Below are 13,810 nucleotides of genomic sequence, written 5' to 3' on the forward strand. Positions count from 1 at the left end.
TAATAAGTTCTGTAAATTACAAACTGTACCTCTCCATGACACCAGGTAGGAGCTCCCCAAGAGGAAAGATGTGCACCTATTCAGTACAGTGCCAATAATGCAGACTGACAAGACTGTTGAGGAGAAACTGATGGCTCACAGAATCAAAAGCTGTGGAGAGACTGATAATGGGCTTTACAAACTGGGGGTAATATGTTATTTAAAATTTGTTTTTATGTGACATATTCTCTGTGTAATAGTATATTTACTATATAGGATATTTACTGACATGAGGGCAAAATACTGCTGACAAGCAGAAAACTAAATATTGGAAAATAAAACTTTTAAGATAGAATTGTTATGTACAAAATTAATAGTCATTATACAGTACCTTAATGATATGAAGAAAATCAAAGAAAATGTAAAGCTGAACAGAGACAAATACTATAAGATATATATATTTAAAATGATTGATTGAGGTTTTAAAAATCCTGTAAGAGCTGGATACATCAACCCCACACACTACTTCACAGGAAGGCATGGGCCAGAAGAATGATCTATAAATTTTCCAAAGATAGGATGTTCTTCTTGTTAAGCCAGAGTGGTTTGTATATGAAACAAGTCTCCAAGACGTATTGCATCTGTCTACTCCTTTTGGTTTTTCAAAAACTGGCTTTTGAGACTTTGGAGTTGGTAGAGCCTAGAAAGGAGATGTTTCATTTACAGCTTGAAGCTTTATATCTTTATATATCTGCTTTATCATATATCAGCTTTATATCTGTATCATGTTCCTTGTTTCTTGCACTTTCTGCAAATTTTATAGCAATGAGTTGTCTTGTGTATACATAACCTTATTTAGATATTATTGCAAATTCAGTTCTATTTTAACAATAATACTATTTGGTTCTCAAAGTCTTTTTCAATGCACCATAAAGTTGTAAATGATCAGCTACTTAAATTTTGAAAAAGCGGTTTCTGTATTATAAACAATGTTGCAGCGCCTGCAGAACTTCAAGAGTCGTGGTTATGGAAAGGATGACCTGTTAGTCACGATGTAAGAAATGAGGGGGGAAAAAAAACTTTCTCCACAATCAAAATGTAATCAATGTGAGCAAGATTTCGAATTTAACCACTCTAATAACTGAACTTTTGTGCACAGTCCTACAACAGGAAAGATGAAGATAAGCGCGTTTTACGGAGCCTCAGCAGGTGTCAATCCTTAGAGTAAAAATAAACACCTTGGGGTGTGCGTGGTCTTGCATTCCCGCAATCGCAAATGCCCGAGGAAATCAACAATAATATCATGATGATAAAGAAATTTCCATACATGCAGATATGGTTGCCGGCTGCGCAATCGATTTTTTAATTTTAAAAAAAGAATTAAAAAATAAGAAACAATGATATGTTCCTGCTTAACTTAGACATTGCATGCTAACAAAAAATAGGTTTAAATAGTTAATAACCACTTTTTATACGCGAAAAATGGGTTAACTGTTTAACGGGGTTAACGGGTTACTTCTTAATTAAACGTTTAAAATACCTGAATTTCATAAACACAACACGCGGTCCGTATATTAAAAAATCAGATTCTCTTCTCTTCCTGTTATGTAGGACAGATCAGCAGGTCTTTTTTTCCCAATCAGAGGCTCCGCAAATTGCGTGCCGCCCACTGCGCTCCGTCAGAGGGGGAGGCAGCACGGAGAGAGGGAGGAGGCGCGGAGCTCAGTCTTGCACAATGGCCATTCCAGGGAGCCGGGTGCGAATAGCACCAACTGCGTCCGCATTCATAACTTAGTGTTTCAAATTAAACAACGTGAATCATTTTCTTTGACTTCTGAGTCCCTCAGTTATCATTAAGCACAGCTTTCTCGCCACTTAGATTATTTTTTTGATACCATCGTTAGGCAAAGCAGGAACTTATTGTACTTTCTAATGACATTGCACGTGGAAAGTTCAGTATTACACAATGTCCGTTCTATAGAGCAGGGTGCGAAGGGCACCAATTGCGTCTGCATTCATTTAGTAAAAAGTAAAAGAAAACGCACTATGGCAAACGAGTGTGAGGACTTAAATTATCGCTATAACCTTTCACTCTTGTCCTATAGATCCCGCTCAGTTTTAATGCTGACACCCGATGCTTTCTTTTCTCGATGCTTTCTGAATTTCTTTCTTTTTTTTATTTAGAAGGGCTTAAATTTTGTGGGAATAGCAATGATGAGGTGTAATTCACATGAATATGTATTTAACGGCGCTGCTAAAAAAGGTGCTGCAGCGCTCTGCCCCTCCCCTCTCAAACAGACAGCACAAGCAGACACGTGATCCGCTGTCTCTGCCTTCTGACACAGTCGCTGGCAGCGCACAGTAGGGAGACAGATTGCACCTTTTCTCCCTCACAAATATAGGATTTTTCTAGTTCCCTTCTCCAATGTGTCCACTTTTTCAGAGGCTGGAGGGAGAGTATTACAGGTAAAGGATATATAACCTTGATTTTTGGGGACTGTCGAAGATTTTTTTTAAAATAATTTTTATTTTTACAGTGATGCAGTGATTCTAGAGCAAAATGCATGAGGAGGGCTTCACGGAGCATCTTTAGTAAGGGTAGATGGGACGAAGATCATGAAATGGTGATTTCTAGAGGTAATAAAAGTTTAAGGTTGGATGCATTTTATTTCTTCCAAGAATATAAAGTCTTGCTTTATATGGCATCTACTGATCTTTAATAGCGGGCAATGTATGCTACGGGAGGAATTTGGCTGTAGAGTTTTTCCCTTTTTTTTATTCTTGTGCAGGTAAGGTAGTGTCTGTTGTCGGTATTAGATGTATAAACTAGATTAGAAATTGGCTAGTTCAACAGCATTTATAACAAAAGAGATGCTCAGATTTTACATGTTCATCGTGATTATCTTCAGCCTATTCCTCTTAAAGCTACTTATTCCGTTACTTCTCTGTATTTTTGGATTGAGCCCGTTTATCAAACACCAAGGCAAGACATGCATGTTCCAATGCACATTTTTTCTTTCACTGAATTGGAAAAAAAGGCAATTCATTACAGATGCGTTTGACTTGCCTTGTTTATGGACGTAATGAAATTCTATATATCAATTTTAGAAGAAAAGTATTTTTTTTGTCGAAATCTTAAATTCCTTGGCTATGACTTATGAACCTCCCTTCGTTACTTCGCCGTCTCTGGAAAGCCTGAATGTGTATATGTGTATTCCCCTATGGATTGTTAATGCCATTTGTCGTGTCGGGGAATGAGAATATATTGTTAGTTTTCAGAGTGGAAAATATTTTAGATGTTAAAGAAAACACTTGCGTTCCCATCTACTTTTTTTTCTCCTTTATTTCCTAATGGCTGTGGTTTGTCTGGGATATCACGAAAAATAATATTTGTATTATTTATAATTTTAATGTTTATCGCCATGAGGACAACGATTGTATTTGGAGGTTTTAAGGATACTACGGCAACGTAAAAATGGATAGAAGTGACAGCACTAACGGTGATTCACTCCCAAAATATAGAAATTTCCTTTGCGTGTCTTAATATGCAATAACCTACAGGCTTAATGTAGTTTATGTATTTATCATATAAGTGACCGTGCGCCTTAATGTGAAGCTGTATTCAATTGAATGGAAGTATAGCTTTAACTGCAGACCCCCCTTGCTGTGTGGTATTTACGTGACACCTGTAGGGATCGCCCTGTTCTGGAAGAGAAAGGTTTTCGTGTCCCTTGGTGGAAACAACAGCACAATGCGGTACAATAAATTACGGATAATATTGTTCTCATAGGAGAGTATTAATTGGGGACGAGGTTTCAGCGTACCCTCGGTAAATTGCGTCAAAAACTGTCATGCAGTGACTTGTTTGGATTGCATAATAAAAACCCAAGGTGGGGTGATAGCGATGGGTAAAGACTGTTTTCTCCCCCGTTGTTTTCTTTTTGCAGTTAATAACTAGAGCTGAAAATTGCATTTCAAACTTAAAATGTCAGTTGAACAAGCTGCCATGTTTATAATTGGTTTAGTATACAGTTAATCCTGAGGAAGAAAATAAACAAGTACAACATTTAAACTTAATAACAGAGCTGCCTTGAATCAGTGTTTTTTTATTTTGTATCTATATATAAAGCTAGTCGAAGACAAACAATATCACATCTCTCTGTCTTTTTTTCCTTTTTAATTAGCACCTAAGTTTTGAGAAAAGCTATTGAAGGCACTGACTTGTCAGTCTAGCTAAACACAATTGTCTTCTAACCACCCCAGAAAATACAGTCACTAGATTCCATCTGTATCATATTGGTAAATCCACTGTACCTGTAAAGGAGAACAGCACGTCTTGTGCTTTTCAAACATTTCAATATTACCATGTTTGTATTGGCAACAAAATTACTAAATAAAAAATAGGAGGGTCTGTTTGTGAGGTTAAAAGCAATAGGAAGGAAAGAAGAAAAACATCTTCCTGATCTCATTGCATCCATTTAGCCCTTACAGAATAATGAACATAAACTTTTGCTTTTTGATTTTTCTGAATCATTTTAACAGGTTTGACTATTTTAAATCAATTCCTTGCCAGAGTAAACAAAGTTATATATTAAAAGGGGGAATTGTATCTGCTCCTTATATAGTATGGCTGTGCATCTCTCTTATCTGTATATATGTAGTGTGTGCTGTCTTTATAAAGTGTAACAGATAATTTACATACTGTACAATTCAGTTGCATAATTCAAAAAATGGGTTAAATCATTATCGTTTTTCATTCTTTGCAGATTGCTGGTCATTATGTTCAAACTATTGTAAACGCTGGGATCAGAGTTTGGCCTTGAAAAGCAGAGGGGCTGTCAGGCTTTGCATGTCAATAGCTACTGAGCTATTTGACAGTTTATGTTTTTCAGCACCACTGGGAAGGAGGCAGCCTGAGAAGCCATAAGCAATGACTCATGTCGTCTGCTTCAGCATGATAGCGTGAATCTGATGATCAGAGCTGGGTATCTGTCACAGGGTTCAGTGTTTGCATTTTAATTGGTTCATTGAAAAAAAACACAACAAGTGAACCAGAATAGCAAGAAAGAACTGATGGATATCAACAACAACTGAGCCAGTTTTTAAGAAACCTGGATTATAAAAAAAGAGTAAACGGAAAGAAAAAAATAGAATAAAATTTTTGTTTATTTTGGCAGAGGACTTCAGTTCCGGCGTGTTGGGTGATATGGTCTAATACTGTCTCTTGCCCTATTGACGAGTCAAGAGTACATTGCAGGTATGCAAATGAAGACTTTAAATCAGAAGTTTCATGATACATCCATCCCAATAAATTATTTTTTTTAGTGAGCCCTCCCCAGGAAATACAGTGCTACAGCTGCTTCCTGATTCTATAGTCTCAGCACAGAACAGATCTTCCATCTGAATATTTTTTCAGACTACATTTTTGCCAATATGGTGCTTGCAGTGAGGCACGGCGCTCATTTAATCTGGGTGAGCCTGCTGGTGTGTTGCTTGGTTGACCTTGGTACCAGCATGGAGTTCACTGGAGCAGAAGGACAGTGGGCTAGGTTTCCGATGTGGAATGCATGTTGTGAGAGTGAAATGAGCTTTAACATGAAAACCAAGAGCTCCCATGGACTCTTGGTGTACTTTGACGACGAAGGATTCTGCGACTTCTTGGAGCTCCTGATCCACAATGGGAAATTAAGCCTTCGATTTTCAATCTTCTGTGCGGAGCCAGCCACCGTGCTGTCGGACACAGCAGTCAATGACAGCAACTGGCACTCCGTGACAATAAAGAGGAACTTCAAAAACACCACCCTCATAGTGGACAAAGAAGTCAAATGGATTGAGGTGAAATCAAAAAGACGGGATATGACTGTCTTTAGCAATTTATTCTTGGGGGGGATTCCACCGGAATTGCGATCTGTGGCACTACGGCTAACATCTGCCTCTGTAAAGGATCAAGTTCCCTTCAAGGGATGGATAACTGACCTTAAAGTCAACAACTCAGAACCTGTACTCAGCGGCAGTGAAGGAGTCAAAACTGATCTTTGTGGTAAAGACTTGTGTCTGAATGGAGGAGTCTGCAATGTGATTGACAACGAAGCTATATGTGACTGCTCGCAGACTGGCTACCAAGGAAAGGACTGCAGTGAAGGTAAGATGTTTGGATTGGTTTCCTAATCAATTTTATTTGTCTCTTTTACAACATTTTTTTCTTTAACAAAATATCCTCTCCATATTTATTTTAGCGATTAAGAAATTTACTTCTGAATTCCCCTGGTTTTATCTTTAATTCTCGAAGTAACGTTAACATTGTAATGATTAATTTGCATAAAGTTTTAGTAGTATAGTTTTAACACTTACATTTAGTGGGTATAGTTGGTTTTGAAAGTTATGGATCTCATATTCACTTTAAAATGCACAGTATATACTGTCTGTATATGTATACAAAAATCAGACATGTTTTGATTGTTTGTAAGACTCGTAATGGTCTAGAGGCCCAGAACTGGGCTCATTAGCTGGTAGAGTGGTTTTGAGCATTCTCAAAGGTACCTGACATTCTGTATCTTCAATTCACTGTGGAAAAGTTGACCTATACAGGTTTTATTTCTGTACATTCAAATTTGAATTGTCTGTGACGTGTGTTTTTAAGGCAGAATAGACTCCAACTCATGCTTTCACAATTATTGTGGAAGAAAGCAAGCAACAATATAAACCTAGCAGACAGTTTCAATGACTTACTCCTTATAGGTAAAGAGTTAAAGGATATGTATTCGATAAAGAATATGTATTCCTCTTCTAAATTGTTGTAATACTAGCAATATACTCTCTAAACATACTACAGTATGTTAAAGTTTAGAGTCAGTTATACAAATGGTGCATTGTATGTTCAATCACAAAAGGTACATGCATAGGGAAAAATACAGTATTTAGGCACATGATCAGTTTTCACAGTAACAAAATTAGCATTTCATCCAAAATAGATATTTGCTTTGGAGGCATCATCATCTACAAAAGAATAAAAAAATGAATAGGTGCATTTTTCAGCCTACATTTTAGTACACAAAATTAAGTAGAATTTGTAAATAAAACTATAATGTTGTCTGGGATTTGGATATTAGATACTCATAGGATATCTCATGCCTTTCCTTGTACAACATAAAACTATGGGCTTTAAAGTTATACTGTGCACATTTGTTACACTCTCTTGTCTTTAAATGTTTCCTAATTTGGTCAATTTCATAATTAATAAATCATTTTGTATCAGGCAAATTATTTGTGCTGTTTTAAAGCGGGTTAGCTTGTTGGGATTTTAACATCACTTTAAGATAATTATTTCCTGCTAGAGCTGAAGGTTCAGTCAGTTGTATCTCTTGTTTTTTTTAATCATTCTTTAATAATGTCTTTTGCCAAATGCAGATTTTGTTTTGTGAAATTGCTGCATGGGACTGATAAATGATAACCCGTGAAACCTTGATAGTTCTCATTTATTATTATGACAATGAAAAGCATATCATTTCATGCAACATTAGCTACATGTACCTGTATTCAGAACTTCCTGAAAATATTTTGCATGTTTTTTGTTACATTTGTTCTCCATACTAACAGAAGCTGAAATATACCTGCATTCTGGAAAAGAGGTCATGCTCATTCTTTGAAATTCTTGAGCTATGGGGCAACGTTTTAACAGGGTACCTACTGTAGATTTGATTAATTAACTGAAAAGTGAAAAAGCTTGAATGTACTAAATAAATACATGCATACATAAATTAGGTTGCTACCTAAACAGGTTATTACAACTAATTAAATACTTGGAAACCAAGCCAAAATGAAAAAATAACCAGAACTTAACTATTTCATTATAGATGTTTCATGAGCCACACTATATTTCTTAAAACAAGAAGTACTGGGATATTGTATTTTGTTTTCATGTAGTTTGGTATTAATATGTCTTAAGGTTCATACTGTGGAACATGAATACAAGAGCAAAAAGCAAGATCAACGGTTCTTAAATTGCCATAGGAAACAATGAAAATGTCTCCTATGCAGTTCGAATATAAGCCCCGACATGTTTAGCCCAATATATAGTAATTTCAATTCGGAACAATATACTTTAATTATCTGTGTAATTGAAGATACATTTCTTCATCTAACAATAGTAAAAACAGATCAAAAACCTTAATTGTCTTCTGCTACTGTACATTCTGTGGAACTGTGATCACCAGACTGATCTCTTTCAATATTTCACAACTTAAGCCTTTTTGTCACCTCCATCTATCTCAACAGCTGGTGTCACATGTTTGTTCAGGTGCTATAGATAACTCCATCTCAAAAAGCAAGGATAGCTAAAAAGTTCTCTGTATGCTGTTTAGTTTGCAGTGCTTTTTCTGAAAGAATGATTTAGAAGAGGCCGTTATCCCATTCAAGTAACTTGCCCGGTCTCTCATCCCACATAAGTGTCTGAGATTACTCTATTCATAGTCTGAAAGATGCTGGATGGCCTTAGTTTGCTTTTCTATATATTTCCTACTACAGTAAAAAATTGCTCACTTTCCCTCCCAAATAAATTGTATTCTGTGTCATAATTTTTGCTTTGTGACATGATTTGAATTTTTCAAACCTGCTTCAAAGATAGCAGTGCCATTATTAAAAGTTAATCTCTGTCAGAGTTTTTGATCTATAGTGCAAGTCTGGGATTTCTTTGAAGCTCTCTGTGGCATTAAACTGTGTATAACCTAATTCTGTCTAACCTGGAGAAACACAGTCATGAAGTACATGAGAGAAGGGAAAGAAGGGCTGTTTGTGCTTTAGTATCTGTGCCTTTCAGCTTAGATGCATTCTTTTTAGTTAGTTTATAGTGAGCTGTGGTAGAATATTTTAAAGTCTATTAAGATCTTTCTGGAAATTAGACATACAAAATGAACAAAAAAAAAGCAAGATGTATTTACCCTGGCAAAACAGCACAAAGGTTTCTTCTCTCAGTTTGTGATGCAGTAACCTGCTTTTTATTGGGTGTTTTAAATAGTTTTATCAGTACAATTCCCTCTCATAAATTGTTGTTTTCACAGCATGAATTTAGAGTCAACTTTAATGCAACATATGGAATTCACACTACATCATTAAACATAATTCCATATTAAGTTGGATTTACAGGCACTTTCTGGGATTGTTAATAAGATTTCCAGAGATTTCAGTGAAGTTCTTTGAAGTGAATTTCACCTAGCTACTCTCCAGAAACACAGTTTTGATGGACAAAGATGTGTGAAGTTGATTGTTGAAGCCTTGTGCAATGTGAATCCCAGAAGCATCTTAACCTTCTTTGGGAATGCATTCAAAATAATTCTGGGCTGAAATTTACTGAATGCTTTGTTTTCACCTCAGGAGATGTGATTTACCTAGCAGTGGAGTGTTTAGGGGTCTGTGCCATTTCAAAACTATCTTGCTGTTTGATATAAATTACGTGCAGAGGGTCAGCCAGTATAATACGAGTCATGTTGTTACCGAGCTCATATTTGTTAATGCATTTCTCTCTCATAGCTTCATTCTCATAGCTTATCGAGAGGACTCCTTGACTATGTGACCACCACGCTTGCTTTGTCGCTGACGTTAACATTTTTTTAAAAATTGTATTTTTGAATAACGAACATTTTTTTATTAAAATTGTAGCCTCGTTGATTGAGATTTACCATATGTTGCAGTCCATTGAAAATAATGAATCTAATTAATAGAATTTCTAGTTGGAGTCAATGAGTACTTTCTGGAAATTTTTTGTGTAAATTAAAAATTCAAATACAATAGCAACAAAGTAACATCAAAGAATATTTAAAGGAATTATTTTGAAACTATGCTGTCATATTTGGCTGGCCTGAACATTTTATTTTGAAAAGGTGTCCCTTTATGGCTTCTACTTTAAAAGGACTTTTATTTTTTAACTGTAAAAGTCCAAGAAATATTAAGCACTAACATATTAACTTAATGCAAATCTGCATTTTTCTGGCATTTATTTACTGTTCCTCTTGTGTCACACTGGACTCAGGGTCTTTATTTATAGGATTTATGGTGCTGCAAAGATACATCATCCATTAGTGTACTTGTCACAAGTATTTTCTTTGCCTTTGAATTCCTTCTAAGAACAACTGTAGCGGAGAAGATAAAAGCACAGTTAGGGTATATACAGTAGGTGTCTTAATTTCTAACTGATTTATGAAGCATCTCTTCATATGTTATAACATCATCACCTAATTAATATTTGAAATGTATACTAATTAATACTATGAAATGTAATTAAATGTCTAATTTAAAATGCTCAGTTTCAAAATTAGGGTGAGTTCTTTATATGTCAAGCTCAAGCCTAGTGAGACACTGACAGTTATTTTATTGTAGTCTGCCATTAGCTGTACCAATGTAAAATCCAGGTTAATCCCTAGCCAGTTCTTCCACACACAAAAATAACAAAAAATTGTTACGACACAGTAGGTCTTAAATAATTGGAGTTATGTAGACTAAATATTTCTCAGAAAATGTACCAATCCTCCATAATTTCAGGATATGCAAACTTTAACAATAATGCAGATTTTTAACCCTCAGTATGCTGTACAGTATGTGACCTGAGAGTCCCAACCTGGCTTTGTGGATGAGGTAGTTGGGACCCATCAATAAAATGAAACAAAGATTTTCTACATTTGTGGTGAGGTTGGTGGAGGGGACTTTGAGTAATAATTGCTGGGTAGAAAATTATGATGTTGCATATTTATACATTAAGAGTGCAGGTAGAAGGAGATAGTCTTTCCTTGTACATTTTGTTATGTACTCAATTTAAAGAAATATGGATTCATGGCATCTGTGGTAATCTGATGCCTTATACCTTATCGTTTTGAATAGTTTAATTTGTAGTCAGTTTAAATGTTTAACGATGTTTTTAAAACCCCAGTTGGAGAGTGTGTCAGCACTTTCTTGTTAGATGATAGATTCTGGTTCTGCATCTGTTTGATACATGAAATCAAAGTTACATTTAATGTCTTCTTTAGAAAAATGGACATGGGGATCTTCTGATTTGGAATCAACAGTTGGTATCTGATTGCTAAAACAATGAAAAATCCTCCACAGCTTGTGACCTTGATGCATCTGTCCCATTCATATTCCCCACAAATACACATCATTTTCTCATACAAATGCCTCTCAAATTTAAATTTGTAATTTTCCATTAAATAATTTAAAAGCTTTCTATTTTGATCAGATGAAGGGATTACAGGATTTTTTCTCTCGCAAATCCCTTTGTTTTGTTGAGACAATTATTTAAATGCACTGGGACTATGTGTAATACAGTTTGAGATGTCAAATTTGTGGCTTTAATCACTCATTAGAAAATCAAATGAATTCAAGGTTTTCTCTTTCATTATTTTGAAATGGTACAATTTAACTTATATTTCTAAATATTTAAATTGCAAAAATTATGTCTAGATAGCAAATAATTATAAATATACTTGATACATATGTAGTATATCACTTTGTCCAATGAAGAGAGACTTGATCATATTTTACGGTATTTTAATAATTTCTTATTAACAGTGAAGAGAAATACTGATCTAATTGCGTATTTCCTTGACAGTATCTTAGTTTTCTGTGTTAAGAATAGGTTCAAGCCAGAATGTCTTTTGGTGTTGTGGTTGTATGCTCATTTTAAGAGTTTGCTTTAGGACGGACCTTGAATATGATTTTTTATTTTTATTTCCTAAGAATGCTGACAGACATATAATGCCTGCAATTTATGTCTACCTTTGTCTTTAATTTGGAGGCAATTATATTTGTATTGATTTTTGTATTTACGATTACAGGGATACATGTCATTCTCATTAAATAAAAAAACAGTATAGTAGCTTACAGTATATCCTCCATTTGACAAGATTTTCAGAGACGAACTCTTCTTGCACAACACAGAGAATGCACCATATTGCCAGAATACAGTAGGATTATTGGGGGGGTTTAAACTGTCTTTGTTAGCACAGTATGAAATGGTTGTAAATCTCTGACACTGGTACCTCCCACAAGTGAGAAAGCAATATAACAAGAGGCTAGAGAACATCTTCTGAAGGAAAGTGACTGTTTGGTTAAGGTTAGTCAGGTGAAGATACTGAGGCTGTAGTAATGGCGTATATGAGAAAAGGCAAGCAATTATAATTAAGATTAGTCTTGTTAGAATAAACCATGAACAATCTTTTGCACCTACAAGGTGTCCAGTGACTTCCTAAAAAAGCTGTATTTCATTAAATAAAACACCAATATAATGATTTCTCTCTCAGACTGTGAATCCACACTGGGTTTAAAGATTAGAGGGATTTTCTTGCATTTCTATCTGCTGAAGATGTATTTTTTAATATAGCTGCAATTCTTCTGTTGATGCGCGCCTGCAACATTTTGTATCTCAGGTTTCCACATTGGTAATAATATGAATTGCTTTTTGCTTCTACCTGGTGATGCAAACGTAGATTATTGCTATCCCTGCCCTTCTGTAAAAGCAGACAGAGAAAAGAGCAAGTGCCAGACAGTATTAATTTTAGATTCCTCACCAAAAAAGCCTGTGATGTGTACAACTTCTGTCTTTGTGACTCACATCTTTTAGTCAGTCTCCTCTAATACAGTGCAATACATTGGTTCTGTTTAATTCGGTGAACAATGTACTGTAAGTGTCATCTATTTAAAAAGGATTTCTATATAACATTTTGTTCTCCACAATATATATTTTAACAGAAAATTAGTTGACTTAAGAATTGTAATTGAAGACTGATACATATAGCAAAACTGATTTCCTCCTTGTAGGCTTTGAACACAGATCAGAGTTTAAGCATACCACTCATGTTGTCACCTCCCTTATCTTATTTCACTTCTGTACTAATCTTGACGAGTGAACAAAAAGTGTCAATAAAAAAGCAAAGAGCGAACTTTATACATAAATTGGATCCAAAATCAACCATGCAAACATTGTCTGAGGAAAGCAAGGTTTGAGGAAATATATTGAGCCAATTCAGTATAACAGTGAAAAATGTATATGTCAGATGTGTAGGGCTTATTTCTTATTTTCAATAAAATAAATTGTGTAGCATGCAATGGGTACTTTTAATTGCTGACATAATTCACATAGGAAATATCATCTGGAATTTTAGGGTATGATCCAGAATCATTGTTTCTTGTTTCAATCATGCAATTAATGATTCAAGCAATCTTGAATCTTCTATTTGACTTAATATAATTTAATATATATGATGAAGGTAAATATAATAATGTGTTTCACAGAATGACAGTAAGAAACATTCACATCTTATTACAGAGATTTGAAAACAAGCAAGTTCACAGGTATTGTCTCAGGCATTTTTACATATATAGGTTGAGTGGAAATGTTTCCCATAATCTCCTAAGATTATATAGGTGTAAAAATGACTAATAAAGGAAATTTGTTTTGTTCACCGTGAACTAATTTTTGAGAATGAGCACTTTCGATTACAAAAAAGCAGAACTTGTATTGTACAACAGCAAAAGTCTCTGTGAAGTTGCCCTGCTAGTTTTTTTCGCTAAATCTTCAGTTTGTTTTACAAAAGGCTATTTGTTTTCATAGCATACATGTGTAATGAATTACCCTTTTAATTATAGTGGAAAAAATGTTCATTTTAAGGATCCTACACCAAAGATATTTAAAATATAATGGCAACATTATCCTTGGGTAGGAAACAAGCTACTACATCAGTGTTGTTTAGATTCAGTGTGTTCTGTGCAACCAAAACCAAAAATACATCAAAGGATCATTTTACAGGAGAGGTACTGTATTCAATGCTGGTTCTTTGAGATCAGC

At 35.0% G+C, this 13,810-nt stretch overlaps 1 protein-coding gene across 18 annotated transcripts in view; it reads left to right on the forward strand.

Moving 5' to 3' along the window:
• The first annotated feature begins 2,317 nt into the window (after window positions 1-2,317).
• The window catches only part of nrxn1a (neurexin 1a), a 349,008-nt gene continuing 337,515 nt past the window's right edge, over window positions 2,318-13,810 (forward strand). For 16 of the 18 annotated variants that reach the window (XM_088934356.1, XM_088934360.1, XM_088934363.1 and 13 more), the window contains exons 1-2: window positions 2,318-2,445; window positions 4,746-6,121. In XM_088934356.1, the coding sequence (XP_088790482.1) occupies window positions 5,413-6,121 (709 nt within the window). In that variant the 5' untranslated portion in view covers window positions 2,318-2,445; window positions 4,746-5,412. Of the gene's footprint in view, window positions 2,617-4,745; window positions 6,122-13,810 lie in introns of all 18 variants that reach the window. The other 2 variants (XM_088934359.1, XM_088934362.1) reach the window with 1 other exon arrangement.

This window comes from Atractosteus spatula, chromosome 15 (genome assembly GCF_055471065.1).
Source record: "Atractosteus spatula isolate fAtrSpa1 chromosome 15, fAtrSpa1.hap1, whole genome shotgun sequence".
Taxonomy (NCBI): Eukaryota; Metazoa; Chordata; class Actinopteri; order Semionotiformes; family Lepisosteidae; genus Atractosteus; species Atractosteus spatula.